Consider the following 16,548-nt stretch of genomic DNA (forward strand, 5'->3'; position numbering starts at 1 on the left):
GACATCAGCTCCCTGGAGAGAAGTTCTAGGGTCAGCTAGCAAGACCATTTTTTTTGCTGACAGGTCTTAAGTGTACAAATGAGTATTCTGTCCATGGGTTTGTTCAGCAGGAAGAATGACTACATGTACTAGTAGGCTTCTTGTAAGCATCTTTTAAATCTGTCTTCTTTTAAAACAGAAGCTTCATTGTTCACTCAACATTTTTTCTATATGCAGAGAGCTTGAATGCTTCTTCCTATTTCAATTATTTTTGCTTTATCCTCCACCACAAATAAATTAATCCATGCACAAGAGAAGTCTAACTAAATAAAGGAAGCCAAGATTGCATTGCAGCTTTCAAAATCAGAATGTTAAAAATAGAACAGAACAGATCTTGGTTTAGTTATTATGTGAGCTTTTGTTTTGTAATTTCTGCCAAGTTTGGCATGGAAAAAAAAAAAAAGCAATCTGTTCACACAGTCAGCAATGACAACTAGAATGTTTTCCATGGCAAGCATAGGGAGAGAAGCATTGCTCTGTTTCAACTTTAATTAAAATAATTGTTTGCCCCCGTAAGAGCTAAAAACAGAATCATTGTATTGTGAACTGAATGTAAAGCATTGCAGAGTCATGGTTGTGATTTGCAGGCTGTTTTAGTGGTTCAGAAGGAATGTGAAGCAAAAGACGCTCCGCTCAGAATCACTGCTGCTCAGTACTGCTTTGAGCACAGCAAGGCCATCAAGAAATCCATTGATGACCCATTTCAGTAGCAGAGATGAAAACTGGGCTTATGGGTTAAAGAAGCAATACCTATAAAAGATGCAACAGAAAGGAAGAAGCAGCAACAAACAACAACAACAACAAAAAAAGCACCTTCTTGCCTGTCACTGAGAGCTGACAAGAATAAATTGCAACTGATTGTCTTAAAATTAACCCCATGCCATGACCATGGAATGACATAAAAATGAGAATCTGGAATGGTATCAAGGCTAAGGACTCTACCAGCCTTCTCTCCTCAGTAGTTGTTGGAAGTTTTTTATGAGAAGCTGTGCTTTGACAAGCATTGTGGCTCTGGACTTCATGGGTGAATGCTTTATATATCTCTTAGGTATAACTTCTGTGTTTTTTTTTTAGATCTAGAGGAGTCTTGGGCTTTGGAAAAAAGGCAAAAAGTTTTGAGTCTTACTAAATAAGAAAAATATTTGAGGGATTTCTTCTGTAAAAGCGTGGCACAAAGTTGTGAGACGGTTTTCACCAGCCAACTGGCCAGAGGGCAAGAAGTGCAGAAAACAAGGGAAAACTCAGTGTGAAGAACATGTGAAAGAGACAAGTCTCTGGGTTCTACAGGGTTTAATGAGTGCAGTTTTAGCTGTTGTTCTGTTGCCATTGCTAATGGAGCTGAGCTCTATCGGATCAGCCAGTGGAAGGAATTTGATAAGCATCAGATTTAAGCACATGGTTGTATCTGTCAGATGAGCTAGAACACATTACAGGGTTTGTTGATTCTAGCTTTATGCTGACTGTGGAAAGACAGATGATACCTGATATGCAGAGTTAAAGTCCGTTGACATGAAGTAAATCCATTGTAACTTTGAACGAATTTATCTGTTGGAGTGGGGATGGGGGTGTACTGGAGCAGAGCTTTAGTTCATTTGGAGTCAGCATTCTGTATCTGGCACTGGGAATCCCAGAGACTTGCAGTGACACTTTATGAGCGTCAGAAAGGTTTGCTAACAGTTGTTTCAGTATTTCATGTTCGGTGGATATTTGCTTTGGCTAATACCCTGATGAAGCTTGCCATATGTGTTGTATGTAGTAAAAATTAAGAAAATCCGGTGTGAAACATGTTGTTTTTAGCTATGTTTCTGGAAGGATGCTGCCACAGCTGCAGAAAAAGACAACTGCCATATGTGTAAGATAATGAGAACTACCCATAATAATTGGTTGAGCTACCATTACCGCTCTTAAGTCCTCCTTATAGTCTTAAACCATTCCTTTCTCAAGGATCTAGCTAAGAAGAGATTGGTGTGGGAGCATCCCCAGACAAAGGTAGCCAGATGCAGGTTTCCTGACTCAAGGAAGGGACTGGCTGTAGTTGAATCCGATGCCTCTTAACACACTTAGAGATCGAAGCGTGCTTCTGTTTCTTAAGCTAGGCAGCTGTCTCACAGTGGTTGCAGGTGCAGCGTACTTTCAGCATTAAGCACTGTTTAGTGAGTAATTCTCGACTATCTTCATTTTCTGGGAGAATCCAGAATTAGAGCTGTCTGGGGAATTTGTCACCCCAGGGGGCCAGAGTTAATCTCACTTAATCTTGACGGCCTGGGTAACAGAAGCAAGAGGGAACAGGAAAGGAATTTTATGTGTAACACCAGGAGCAGATAAGGAGAAAGTGGACTTAAAATCTGCTAATGATACCAACTATTTAAGACCCAGCAAAACCCAGCATTATTGTAAATTTAGGCCAGATAGGGGACAGAGACAGAGGCGCATGTTTTTCATGTTTAAGGCACTAAAATTCAGAGCTGCCTGCTAAGGCTGCTAGTTGCTTGTCACTTTGATACACTATCAGGGAAGAATCAGAGTGCACTTTGAATTACCCAGGCTGTTCCTTTGGGATATTTTGAAAAAAGATAACCACTCAGGAGGAATTCTTCTGGGAATTAAAAGGCATGTTAACAGCAATTTGTGGTTTGTACAATAAAGATGTGTGAAAGATCTGAGCTTATCTGAGTAAAAGCAAATAGGCAAATTTTGCCTGTATTCACAGCAAGACCCATGAGTTAATTTATTCCTCCTCAGGGTTGTCTGTGATGTAGTATATTTCATGGAAATGAGAAGTATATGTACACAACATGTACTAGGTTTTAGTAGGACTTTCCTAGAAAAGATGAAAATTCGTACGAGGGAGTGCTGGTCACTGAAAAATCTGAAATTTGATCCTGAGTTTTATGCAGAAGATAATGGGGCGCAGTAAGTGGGATTACAGGAAAGGCAGAAAGCGGGACTTCCCATTTCCTCAGAAGATGACCATGATACTTTTAAAAGGCAAAATAAAGATGAGATCCCCAGGTGAGAATGTATCACACAGTATTGCAGGTGGAGGTATAGTATGTGTCATAGCAGGTTTGCCAGGTTTTAGGTTAGAAGAGATTTGCTCAGACAGGCCTTAGAAACCTTCTTGGAACTTGTCCAGAGACTGTTAACTGTACAGAGTGCAGGAGCTTTAACCAGTGCTCACTCATCTGTTAGGTAAAAGGTGCTTCTGGTAAATAGGACTCAACGTGTTTTTTAATATTCACGCTTGAGATGGCTTAAGTATATGCGGGGACTTCTGGGGAGCACTGCAGAGCCCTAGCTGTAATGTAAAGCTGTGGCCTTCAGTGATTGCAGGTTCCAACATCACGATCCGAGGAAAAGCAGTTTTTATCAAGATGAATCACATGTTGGGACTGGTAGTTTCTGTGGAACATGACTACAGATTAAAGGCAAAGACAGCTGCAATTATTTCATTTCTTGAAAGTTAAGAATATCCCTAGGGCTTTTAACAAATTATCACTGAAACAGCTGTCATAGTACTGTGCCCTTTTATTTGGGCATTACTTAATTATTTGGGCATATACATAGTATATTTGCTTAATATGTGATCATTGTTCTTCCCCAATAAAGCTGTCCAACACTGTTTTGTGTTTGCTGGCATAGTGCCTTATGGTGTTTCTCCTTACACTTCCTTCAGAAAAGTCTTTGTTAGCACCTCTATTTGCAGCTTTCCAATAATAGAAATAGGTTTCTGTGTATTTTTCATGTTACCCACTGCACCACAGGGATGAATTGTTTCGACAGAGCCTGGCTAAACTTCGAGAGCAGATAGTGAAAGCAAATACACTCGTGAGAGAAGCAAACTTCTTAGCAGAAGAAATGAGTAAGCTAACAGATTATCAAGTAACACTTCAAATCCCTGCTGAAAACCTCAGTGCCAACAAAAAGGTAATAACAAACAGTGCTGGAAAATGGAATAGTTTTATGTCTAATTCAAAATGTGTGGATGTAATTAAGGCCATAAAATATTATTTTTGTTGGATTATATGTAGGCAAAACATGGGTGCTGTGTGATTTTGATTGTATTGAAAGTGAATAAGATAAAAATGGGATTGTAGCATTAAGTATGGCTCCTCCTGTTCTTTCAAGTGTGTAGTAATAGGGATATGTGCATGCGGTTTGTGAGCAGACATTTGTGTTCTGTTGCTGTAAAACCTAATTAGAATGCTGCATTTTAGTTATGTTTGCAAAAATTACCAGTTTCTGTTAAATATCCTTATGTTTTTTCTTGAGGATTTTCTAGTTGTAGTGTTGCTGTAAATAGCACTTAAAATAATACCTGTCATAAGTGATTTGATTGAGAGCATTGTTAATGATGCTGTGTGAATGAAAGTTGTCTGAATGAACAAATAGGTCTGGATCTTCAGGGGTGTATAGGGTATGCTCTGTTTGAGGACAAAGGTGCTATGGCTGGCACACAGAAGGAAGCTGTATGCTCTTTATTTTATTCCTTTTTAAGAGCACGATTTGAGTGAAAGGTTAAACTACTTACATGCTTGTGCCTTTCCTGCAGTGATTATTTTTTCCTCTGGTTTAGAGGGGCGCAATAGTGAGTGAGCCTGCTATTCAAGTGAGAAGAAAAGGAAAAGCTACTCAAGTGTGGACTATTGAGAAACTAGAGAACAAATTGATTGACATGAGAGACCTCTATCAAGAGTGGAAGGAGAAAATTCCTGAGGTATTAAATCTTTTTTTTGAAGGGGATCACAGACTGAGTTTTTTTTCTAACCCCTTGTAGTATGTTGTACAGATAAAGTGCAATGACTTCGTATATTGAAGGATACAGCACCATGGTTAAAAAAAACCAAACAGCTATGAACAAAATGCCCATGCAGAGTAAAACAGAGCTACATCTTATCCTAAGTTGTATTCTCCGATGTAATTGTGTTGAGCTAGTGACTCATGATACCAATAAGAGCATATGTTTACCTGCCATAATACAGCTGCCATGCAGACGGGCATTAGTCTGAATTGAAACAGCAAACAGCATTAGAAACAATGATTAAAATGTGGTTTGTATCAAAGCTAGCTAGGATGACTAGAGAGTGCTCACGCTGCTTAGATATGCTTAAGGTGCAGAACACATGAGTGGGGCAGAACTTGATCTTAAAATGTGAAATATTCTATAATCTCATTTGTATATCCCCCTACCTTAAGGCAGTGAAGAAATCAATATTTAATCTGCATCAGTATCTCTGTCAAAACCAACTGGCATTTCCTGAGAATTTAATAACGGGTCAGCCTTTAGAAATGAGAGTAAGACTTGTCAAAAGCTTGTTTGTTTACTGGCAAGAGACAGATGTGAGATTTGGTGTTCCAGAAGATGTCCTCTAAGTATCAAGGTAGAAGTACACAGGACTTACACCTTACTGTCTTATGGCTGACATGGAGCACCTGAATTAATTGTATCAAGAATCGTTCTCAAATATGTTTGAACAACTGTCGTGCTTTTGTTCCATGCCTTGGACAGGGCATTGTGAATCTCTAAAGTTGTAACACAGGGGAGGTCAAGCACTTCATCAGTGCCCATTGAAGAAAACGATGATTTTGCTGCTGACTTTAGTAAGAACTGATAGCACATCCTTTCAATACATTAACGTGTCTTCCTGAGGCAGAATTATTCTTTCCATAGCATAGGTTGGGCATAATGCATGTGTTCTGTATGCTACATAGAAGCACATAGGTCAAATATGTGTGTTGAAGACGAAAGAGGAGAAGGGAAGGAGCTAACATGTCCACTGAGGTGTGCATATCATGCCCGGAATCCATGTGAATTCTTTGTGGCTGTGTTATGGGGTACTTGTATAGAAAATGCTGCAGACATGATCTCAGCTCTTGAGGATTCTTGGGAACACTTGTAGGATTAAGCAGAAGTCATCCTGCACCTTCCATTTTGCCCTAGCAGCAGCCAGACCAGCTATTCATCCTGGAGATGATTTGTCCTTTCATTTAAAAAGAGTAAACAGAGCAGAAAAGTAAGGCGAAACTTCTTGAAAGCAATGTCTGTTGTACTTGCTGATGGTAAAGCCTGGTTTGCTTGACATTACTAAAAAATGTGGGTCATATTACTATTTACTGTAGTAAAGAAAGGATCGTATAATGTCTCATCTCAAAGATTTCATTACACATTTTTGATAGCTCCCAGTCCCTTTCTGCTTGTGTTAACAGGAACGAACAGAAAAGAATGGTAGTCACTTAGGTTTTGTGACATGATCTTGTATTATGTAGTTATTTAATTTTGATTTTCATGCTTGCAGTTTTTGAAATAACTTCTGTGCTCTTTAATACAGATAAGGAAGCTCATTGGCAAAAGAGGTGATCCTTTTTATGAAGCACAGGAGAATCACAACTTAATTGGCGTGGCAAATGTGTTTTTGGAGTGCCTTTTCTATGATGTTAAGCTGCAGTATGCTGTGCCCATCATCAGCCAGCAGGGGGAGGTAATGTGAGCTAGTGCCGTAACGTGTAGCCGGGGCGTGCATTCATACCTGTGCATCCATACGTTCATTCATTCATTGGTAACATGTTTTTTTGCTGGGCGACTTAGTAATATGCACCATATTTTAATGAGCAAATGAGGCTTATTGACTCGTTTCCCAGTGAATAACTGCTTTGCAAATTGATATATATATATGTTTTCTGTTTAAGTGTTTAAAGTTGTCCATATACTAAAATAGAATAAAATTCGTAGTATCAATTTCGGTAGCTGAGCAAAAACCAGCATGTTGAAGTTTTGATGCACAGTCATGATGCTGTGTGCCTTTTCTGTAGTGTATGAATTAAAAAACTCAGTAGTTCTGCTTGCAAACAATTTATTTTTATTCCTTTCTCTTCTTTTTTGTCATTGTTGCTTTTCCTTTGATGGTTGTAAGCTCTTCAGTTCTAATGTTCAGTGCTAGTTGCCAGTTTCTGCTCACCTCCTGGAGTTAGATATCTCCCGTCTTCATGTCTTTAAATCCTTTCTGCGTAGGTTCTTAGCGTTTGTCTTGCCTTAGGTTGCAGGGCGGTTGCATGTTGAAGTAATGCGAGTCACTGGGTCTGTCCCAGAACGTGTAGTAGAAGGAGATGACTCATCCGAGAACTCCAGTGAGAGTGGGAGTCTGGAAGTCACGGATAACAATGGAGAAATTATTCACAGAGCAAAAAAGCTCTCCTGCAGGGTAAGTGAGAAGGCATGATGGATTTAACAGTTTCAGACCTTTGTAACTATGTAGTCGGTCTGATGTAAAGTACTAAGCTATTGCTTGCTTTAAATTTTCTAAAGAGAAAGGAGAAAATTTTCTAAGGAGAAGAGAGAGACTACTCTTGGTTCCAGTTCAGTGTATGTTAGTCTAACTGGCTGTGGTTGCCCGTGACTGAATTAAGTAGCATTAGCTTCTGGTACGTGCAGGTCTACATCACAAATACTGACATTACAAGGACTGTCTTTCTTGGCAGACACAGAAAGGGAAACAGTTTTTCCATATATCCACTTCCTGTGATTTGTTTGATTATCTAATGTAGTATCTATGGTTAGCGTCTGGATTTCATTTTTTTCTGTGATTAAAAAGTGTTTCACTCAAGTGTATCAACCTCAAAGAAAGCGTGTGTGTGGGTGGGCTGGTGAGATGCCTGTAACAGTTTTCCTTGCATCTGCACTTTTGTATATGCAAAATACAGATTTCCCAAGTATGGACATCTTTAGAAAGCAATTGAAGATATCTTTTAAAAATTCTTAGCTGTTGATAATTTTGGTTGAAATACTTCATTTTAAATAGTTTACAGTAGAAGAAATAACCATGAGAACATCTGTCTTGTCTCCTCAGGTAAAAATAAAAGAAGCAACCGGACTGCCACCTAATCTCTCCAACTTTGTCTTCTGTCAATACACATTTTGGGACCAATGTGAGTCAACAGTAGCAGCACCAGTGGTAGATCCAGATGTGCCTCCACCTCAGAGCAAGGATGCTCATTTTACAGTGACCTTCTCTCACTGTAAGGTAATTATTTTTTGCATGAAATAGTATTATCAAGAGGATGGTATGTTTGAGCTAAGCTGTTTAGAATTTAAGCCTCCTTTTTCCTGGGGGAAGAAGGAGGGAATCAAGTCATATAAATAATTGACTTTTGACATACTTTAAGTGCTATAATATTTCACTTCATCACCTCTTCAAAATGCAGCAAAATGAAAACATTCTTTACAGATGTGGTCTTATAAGTTTAAATGTCATCTTTAATATGCACAGGGGGAACTATAGTTTATAGAATGACATCGTTATATACCTGTTTGGTAAGCTCAGTAACTTTAAAAATTGTAATGGAGCTGTGAGGTGGTCTTAATGGAAGATTTCAAGCATGATACACAGTATGCAGAAGCAGTAGTTGCTGAGATGATTCGTTTCACAACTCCGTTGACCAGAGTCAAGCTTTATCATCCAAACTGTATGGTTGAGCCATGCAAGTGCATAATTGTTTGGTGTGTCCTTACAAACCAATTGAGGAGATGCTGTTATTTCATTTGATTGGATATAAGTTTTTCTCATTTCCAGGACTATGTGGTGAATGTCACAGAGGAGTTTTTGGAGTTCATTTCAGAAGGAGCTCTTGCTATAGAGGTGTGGGGTCACAGATGTACAGGCAATGGCACCTCTGTTTGGGAAGTTGATTCTCTTCACGCTAAAACTAGGACACTGAGAGACAGGTATAAATAAAATGCTTCTATCAGCTTTCCAAAGGTTTTCTAATACCTGTGGCATGCAAATCATACTTCAGTGAGGCAAGCATTAAGTTTCGTTGGTATATCTTTTTAGGTGGAATGAAGTAACACGAAGAATAGAAATGTGGATTTCCATACAAGAATTGAATGAGATGGGAGAGTATACTGCAGTTGAACTCCATCAGGCAAAGGATGTAAACACAGGAGGGATTTTCCAGCTTAGGCAGGTATGTCTTTTCGTCTTGTTTAATTCATACTTACATTGATTCTTAATGTTATTCTTAGTTTCTCTCTGTTTCTCTCTCCCTCTGTGCCTTTCTTTCTCTCTTGGCTGCCTTCCTGCTCAGGGTCATTCTCGCAGAGTTCAGGTGACAGTGAAACCTGTACAACATTCGGGAACGTTGCCTCTCATGGTAGAAGCAATTCTTTCAGTCTCCATAGGTGGTGTGACTGCCAGATCAACGAAATTGCAAAGGGGCTTAGACAGCTACCAGGTAAGACAGTTACTTTATCATGCATTGATTTATTCTGTTGATTTTGCTTTGCTGCTCTAGACCCTGCCCAACAGAGTTCCAAAAGGGACCTTAGTTCACACACTGGTACACAATAGGTTAATTTTGCTGTTTTACATTTGTTTGAGTCTAATACATATAATGTGAGCATAGGGTGCTATATCTGCTTGTATTTTATTTTATTTTTTCATACTTGTAACTTAATGTATAACTGATAAATAACCAAGTGTAATATTTAGGTATATGCAAGACAGCAGGTATATGGAAGTTGTTTTTACTTTTTGCGTGTAGAGGTGAAATTAATACTAGGTTACTAGTTTGGTTAGTTTCTGTCCCTTGTGGGACAGTGAAAATTAAGGGGAAAGGAATGAGAAGAAAAAAAAAAAAGAGTTGGGAGTCTTAGTGAGATACTGGATATCTTTTCAAGGAGTTTACTTGATCAGTATCAGAAATAGCCATTACTGAACTCAAAAGGACTGTTTAAGCTAGCAGAAAAATGTCTTAGGAAGTATAAATGGCTTCTTGCTGCTACTAGATGAATTCATATGGGAGATTAAGCATCCTTTTAACAGTGACAGCAAAGAACAAGTGGGACAGGTCACCCAGGGAAGCAAGGTGCTTTCAGACATTCAGAACCACAAGTAATTCTAGCCTTAAGTACAGATGAAGCTGTAAAGCGAAAATATTGATGATATGCTTGCTAAGTCCTTTTCCTGGCACTGTATTCTACGAACTTTTTTTTACTAAATGTAACCACTAAAATCATGGCTGAGATGCTGTAGTCTGAAGAAAGATCTGATCCTACCTGTTAATAAGACTTTGGTTGAGTGTTGTAATTTTAACATTTTACAAGTTTGTGGCAAGATGCTTTTGTACTCATGGTTTGGGGTAATTCTTTGATTTTTCTGTTGAAAAATGCATGTTCTTTTGTGTTTTACAAAATGTATTTTCTCCTACCAGAAGGAGGAGGAGGATGGTGGTGATATGGATAGTTACCAGGTATTGCTGCTGTTGCTGTCAATCCTGTGGCATGGGGCACAGCTAATGCTAATAGCCAGCAACTTTCCAATGAACAAGCATACTGGTGCAAGCAAAAGCAGCTTTGAAATATATGCTGTGCATTTAAGAGGCTACCTGGGCTATAAAACACTGCTATTTCAGTTCACCATGTGACTTTATACTCTTACAGTGTGCTCTTCTCTCTAGTACTCAGCAGTCAGCTCTCCTAACTGGCTACATGAATTTCTACGTAAATAAAAGCTTAGAAACTTTAATTTAAAATGAAAATAGTTTCCAGTGACTATCTTAGGGGAAAAAAAAAAGAGAAAAAAAAAACACCCTGCAGCAACACAAGTTTTTCTCAACCAAATTATACAGCATTGGGCTTTTTTGCTTTGTTTTCTAAAGAAAACGTCTTAACCTTTGAAATTGTGCAGTTTTCTGAAATGCTAGCGGGAGAGTGAGTGGCGGATGTAAGTGTGGGGAATACAGAAGTTCAGTGAAGCATTTTTTCTATTTTAAGCTCATCTACATAAAAACAAACCAACAAACCTTGAGCCTGGCTCCTTGTGTGATAAGTAAATACAGGACAGTCACCATTTAGAAAACTTAAAAGAAGAATCGTTTAAAAGATGGCAAGGGCCAGGATAAGAAATACCTAAAAATATAAAGCACATGGCAGACCTTTACATTGAAGTCTTATTTCTAGTAGGCAGCTTTTAAGGAAGTAAAACCAGTTAGGTGAGAATGCTGACATCCCATAAAATAATGGGTTAGATTTTACAACAAACTCAAAAATACCAGTTAGGTACTAACTTTTCGCGGGCTGTTTATGCGCTTCCTGACAAATCACAGAGAAGAATGAACCAGATTTTCTGTGATACCACAAAGCATGATTGCATGATCGGTTTTGTTTGCATGAGAAATCTTTTAATTGCACTGATAGCAGCTGCTAGCAATGGAATTTTGTGCAGGTTTGAGGGCATACTGACCTGTCTAATCTTCAGGAGAACTTATGATCAACTGATGATACCTGTTTTTCCTATTCCATATGCGATTAAAAAGTTTGATTGCCACTTCTGTGGGTAATTAGTCTTTGGTGGATAATTCTGTTCAGCAGCTGAGGTAGTCACATTTTCTTTTCCTCCTTTTGGAATATGAAACTTGAAAACAAATAAGCTTCCGTTCATGGGTGATGAGGTACTTAATTAGTATGCATGTTATTTGGGGAAAGAAGTTTTCTGCATCATGCAAGCTGTTTAATATCGATTCTGATGAAGGTGTCGCAGACTTTACTGCCATTTGATCTTAACCACAAAGCCTAATAACTTCCATTTTTCATCCCATGTTAGGAAGAAGACTTAAACTGTGTACGAGAAAGATGGTCTGATGCATTGATAAAACGCAGAGAATACTTAGATGAGCAGATTCAAAAGATCAGCAATAAGCAAGGTTTGAAACATAAAATCTCTCTCATAAGTACTCTATTCCCCATATCATCAGAAATGTGTCTTACAATACTACCCTCTTTCACTGTAGAAAAATCTGAGGATGATATAGAACGAGAAACCCGGCTGGTAGAGCAGTGGGTAGGGCTGACGGAAGAGAGGAATGCGGTGTTTGTTCCAGCACCAGGCAGTGGAATTCCCGGTGCCCCTGCAAATTGGTAAGTTCAGAAAAAACACTGGAGTTGTTAGCTTTTTTTACATGAATGTTGCAAACTAAAAGGTAAAAATCTCAAGATGTTTTATAGCCTTCTAGGTTTTCCTTTAATACCTCCAACTACACTGAGCTGGCATAAGGCTAGAAGGTCAGGTGCTTGTTTGAAAGTAATGAGTGTTTGCCTTGTTCCTTTACTACATAAAGGAGTTTTGAGATAGCTTTCACGGTTTGAACATTGCCTTTGAATTTAATACTATTTTACTTTTTTTTTTAGTTCTGAGAAAGTTATCCTGTAGTTTGATTCCTTTCAAAAAAAAAAGGCTCAATTGCTCAAAAATTAATTGTAGCACACATCATTTCATTGAGTTGGGGTGAGGAAGGAAGAAATTCTCATTTAAAAGAAAATTTGAAAAGGAGCAGAAGAAACATATCTAATAACTTTAATTTCATTTAAATATCTGTTTTAAGTAAGGCTGTTGAAACTGACTTTGAAAAGTTAGAAATGTAACATTAAATTTTGTGAAAGTGTGGACAATAAATAAAAGCTCTAATTAAGTGTACACTGATGTCTCTGATAATGCCTAATCTCTCTTCTTCATTGGGTGAATGATGTAGTGATAATTTTTCCTCTCAAACTTAGGATTTTTTTTCCCTTACTCACTTGAAGTATGCTGTGGTCATGTAGCTAGAAGTATATTTATTGTTATAAAGGCTATGTCTTGCCAGCAGTTTGCTATCCATTTGTTTGAAAGATTGCTAACCTTTATGTGTAAGATGACTACAGCTAGTTTATTTTATAAGAAACAGAGCAAGATGTTTAAAACTGTGATGCACTGTGGCGTGTGAATTAAGTTTTGGTAAAGCACTACATTTAGCTACATGTGGAAATAAACAAAACATTGTCTGTGCAACACAGGCACTCTAATTAGCCATCAAAATGTTGATAGCCTTAGTCATTGGTCACAGTTAATACAAAACTTGCATGGAGAACTGTTTGCCCGGATTAGTTTAGGTTTGTATTTGCCTTCTGTATTGACAGCAGTTTTTGTTTCAGGATTCCACCTGCAGGAATGGAAACACATATACCCGTCCTTTTCCTTGATTTGAATGGTATGTTGTAACAACAGATTAAGAAACTAAAGAAAAGAATAAAAATTAGTTTGCATCAATAAATTGGTAGGTGGAAGAGTGAATCTTAAATGTCTAAGAAGACGTAAAAAAGTCCTGGCAATGGCACTGTCTGTCTGGTATGGCTTGTAGAATGTACTTTCTTCTGATTCTATGTGTTAATAGTTAAGTACAACTATTTTAAAATTAAGATAATAATCAGGGAACATACAAGTACAAGGATTGGTTATACAGCAGAAAAATGCATAAAAGAGCAAGCTTTATTTAAATGGAATGGCAGACAGGAAAATCCTGTGTGCGTTTTGATGTACAAATCCACACATCATTAAAGTACTGATAGAGAATCTTCCAGCTCTTCCACTGACTAATCTGCAGAGGTTTAAACAGATGGCTTAATTAAGAGTGTGTTTAGGAGCATAACAAGCATTTTGTTAGAGTATCTGAGTGTTGTCCCTTTGAAGACACTTAGTTTTATATGAGGGAAGACTATTGATTTATGTTCTTAGAGCACAGATACACTGTACGCAGCAAGAAACTGGAGTTAGAACTATATTTAAGGACTGTTTAGGAAGTAAGTCTGTAAGTATAAACTTGGACATAAAGTAGAGAAGGATTCACAAGCCTAGTCACATCCAGCACTTCAGTGGGCTACTAGGCTTGTTTATACAGGCAACCCATCGATGCCTGCTTTAGACACTGCTTTTGAAAAATTATATATACTCTGCTTTCCTTCTGTGCTCACAGGAAATGTTTTTGTTTTTCATTGAAAACAGTGGTTGGCAGATAGAAGGCCAAGTAGGATACTTAAACAGGTTTATGAATCATTGCACAACACTTTCTTTGTATAATTAAAAACCTAACGTTAGCAGAACCACTGTTGTCTGTCTTGATACATCAGAACTGATTTACCTAAGAGATTAGCTGGTTAGACTGGCAGGTGAATAAGTCAGGAACTTTCTGGCTGGGTAAATTCCTTTCCTGAATACCTAGAAGTAGTTCTGAATTCTGTTTAGGTCATGTGAGAATATGTTCAGGGGGAGTCTTGGTCCAGCCTTACCTCCCCACTTTTGTATACTGAAACCATCTTCAAAATAATGCACAGTAGTAAGATTAATCAGGATTAAATGTGTTATGAATATGGGTAGGATTTTGTTACAACTTTGTATTACAACTTTGCCTCCATATATTAATATCCTTTGGTGCAAAACCATTTCATTCTTTGCATGTTTGTTTCATTAGCTGATGACCTCAGTGCCAATGAACAACTTATAGGTCCCCATGCATCAGGAGTTAACTCAATACTACCAAAGGAGCATGGGAGTCCGTTCTTTTATCTGCCGATCATAAAACACAGTGATGAAGAGGTAAATTGTTAGCAAGCCTCCTTCTTGACAACTGCAGCTTATATTAAAGCTTTCTTCTTATGTTTTATTTTCTCCTTGTATGTATTTAATCACTATGATTATGTGTTTGTATTAGAAGTGCTGCCTTTAGTTTCTGGCCTATTTGGTTAGGATTTAAGAGGGTATGACTTGTTAGCTCTCCTGCCTTAATGTAGAGCTGGCAAGTCTTTGCTCTTGGCAAAAGTCTAATTCAGCCACCTAACTCAGAATCCCTTTTTTCGTCTTTCCTTGCCCCTTCATCATTCCTCTTGTAGGCTCCTAATTATTCACATAAAACTGCTTCCTTTACTATGCTGACTAGGCTAAGCCTAATGTTTTTTTTAAAAAAAAAACTTTTTTCTTTGTAGTACACAATTACTTTTTAAATTAAAAAAAAGAAAAGGGGAATTGTTGGAAATGAATGGTTCTGAGTACATTTTGGAGCTTAACTTGTATTTTTTCTGCTTTCTGTGCCATCTCAGGCCAATGCTTAAGAGTCCATTTGCAGAATAAATGTCAAGCTGAGGTTCAGGAAGAGACGGGGGGATGGAAAAAGACGTTCTGCAGGATGGAACAGATTTATTCTGTATAGACCATTGTAACCTAATTTAACCCAGATGGAAATTTTGCCATTGAATTCCATACATTTTCAGTACATCTGCAGTAGGATTTCTTTCTTCCTCCAGTATTGCTTCTGTTCTCTCCTCTGCTTCCTTCTGGGTGAAAACTTCCTTTTGGGGCAGGAGGTTGTGCTTCCTATCGTGTTTCCTGGTATCTTAACACCTTTTTTGTGCTGCTTCTGATTGCTTACTATGAAAGGTGGTTTTATTCATTTTGTTCAATGGTACTTATTTTTCTTTCATAAAAGAATTGTTTTACTCCACATTAAATCATTGCAAATTATTTGTTAGATTGAGTCTTTGATTTTTCTTTCCTTTCTCCATTTGATTTGTCTGCATAGGTTTCAGCCACTGCTGCTTGGGATTCTTCTGTCCATGATTCAGTGTACCTGAACAGGGTCACTCCACAAAATGAGAGGATTTACTTAATAGTGAAGACTACTGTGCAGCTCAGTCATCCTGCTGCAATGGAACTGGTTTTACGGAAAAGGATTGCAGCCAATATTTATAACAAACAGGTAATAAGTTTATATATTCTTTTATTACTAATTTTGTTTGGTATCCCTAATTTTATGAATGTGTTTTCTTAGCTGCTTGCTTCATTTTGCATGTCTCCTATTCTTATTAAAAACAAATGAAAAACAGATTAGCATAGATTGCAGTGATGCTGTGCACTTCTAGTATAGCCTTTTGACCTGTCAATATTTCAAACTGATTTGTTTCAAAGTGTAACAGGCACTACTTTTGCAACAACAACAAAAAAAGTGGTGTAACCCTCTTGGTTGTATACTTTAAATGTTCTTTGATTTTGAGGAGTTTGCAGTAGCTTATCTAATATAGGGTTACTGTAGCCCACTCTGTTCCTGACAGCAGCTTTGGGGCCTTTAGATGTTCAGTGTGAACACAATATATCTTTTTCATTTCTCTTTATTATTTTCTCTGTTAATTACAAACTAGGCTTGTTTCCAAGCACTACCCAAATGTATATTTTTTCTACCCACTTTTACATGGTGATCTCAAATAGGGTGTTTTCATGGGCAACAAGAATGGTTGCTGTTCCCCTTGCTTTGCTGCTTCATGGGTTTAGACAATGACATGTTCTCTAAAATCATGTTCATTTTTGTTTCCCAGACAATTGAGACCAAGAGTGTATCTCAGAATTGCTTCAGATTTTGCAGTAGGAGGGGAAAGTAGGGGTGGGACACAAAACACCTGTTGTACTACTAAGCTACTTACTGAACAGCTGAATTCTGTTTTTTTTAATTATTATTATTTATTTTGTTTGCTTTTTTTTGTGTGTGTGTTTTGTTTTGTATTTGGCATGTTTTCCTTTGTCAGTTTCATTTGTCTAAAACGCCTTATTAGATGAAAGTTAAGTTTACAGTTAGTGATGTAGGGGCTAACTAGTCTAACAATGAAGCACACTAAGTTTGTGACTATAACAGTGAAAACTGTGGCTGCTCTTCCAGTTA

The 16,548-nt window shown here is 37.8% G+C and overlaps 1 protein-coding gene across 5 annotated transcripts in view; it reads left to right on the plus strand.

The window, feature by feature from the left end:
* Window positions 1-16,548, plus strand: part of KIF13A (kinesin family member 13A) — a 126,741-nt gene that overhangs the window by 93,262 nt on the left and 16,931 nt on the right. For 3 of the 5 annotated variants that reach the window (XM_035549741.2, XM_035549743.2, XM_050708997.1), the window contains exons 18-31: window positions 3,804-3,966; window positions 4,616-4,756; window positions 6,369-6,518; window positions 7,074-7,238; window positions 7,884-8,057; window positions 8,607-8,758; window positions 8,868-9,000; window positions 9,121-9,267; window positions 10,246-10,284; window positions 11,637-11,736; window positions 11,824-11,950; window positions 13,001-13,056; window positions 14,314-14,438; window positions 15,418-15,594. In XM_035549741.2, the coding sequence (XP_035405634.1) occupies window positions 3,804-3,966; window positions 4,616-4,756; window positions 6,369-6,518; window positions 7,074-7,238; window positions 7,884-8,057; window positions 8,607-8,758; window positions 8,868-9,000; window positions 9,121-9,267; window positions 10,246-10,284; window positions 11,637-11,736; window positions 11,824-11,950; window positions 13,001-13,056; window positions 14,314-14,438; window positions 15,418-15,594 (1,849 nt within the window). The remainder of the gene's footprint in view (window positions 1-3,803; window positions 3,967-4,615; window positions 4,757-6,368; window positions 6,519-7,073; window positions 7,239-7,883; window positions 8,058-8,606; window positions 8,759-8,867; window positions 9,001-9,120; window positions 9,268-10,245; window positions 10,285-11,636; window positions 11,737-11,823; window positions 11,951-13,000; window positions 13,057-14,313; window positions 14,439-15,417; window positions 15,595-16,548) is intronic. The other 2 variants (XM_035549742.2, XM_035549744.2) reach the window with 1 other exon arrangement.

Source organism: Cygnus atratus, chromosome 2, assembly GCF_013377495.2.
Source record: "Cygnus atratus isolate AKBS03 ecotype Queensland, Australia chromosome 2, CAtr_DNAZoo_HiC_assembly, whole genome shotgun sequence".
Lineage (NCBI taxonomy): Eukaryota > Metazoa > Chordata > Aves > Anseriformes > Anatidae > Cygnus > Cygnus atratus.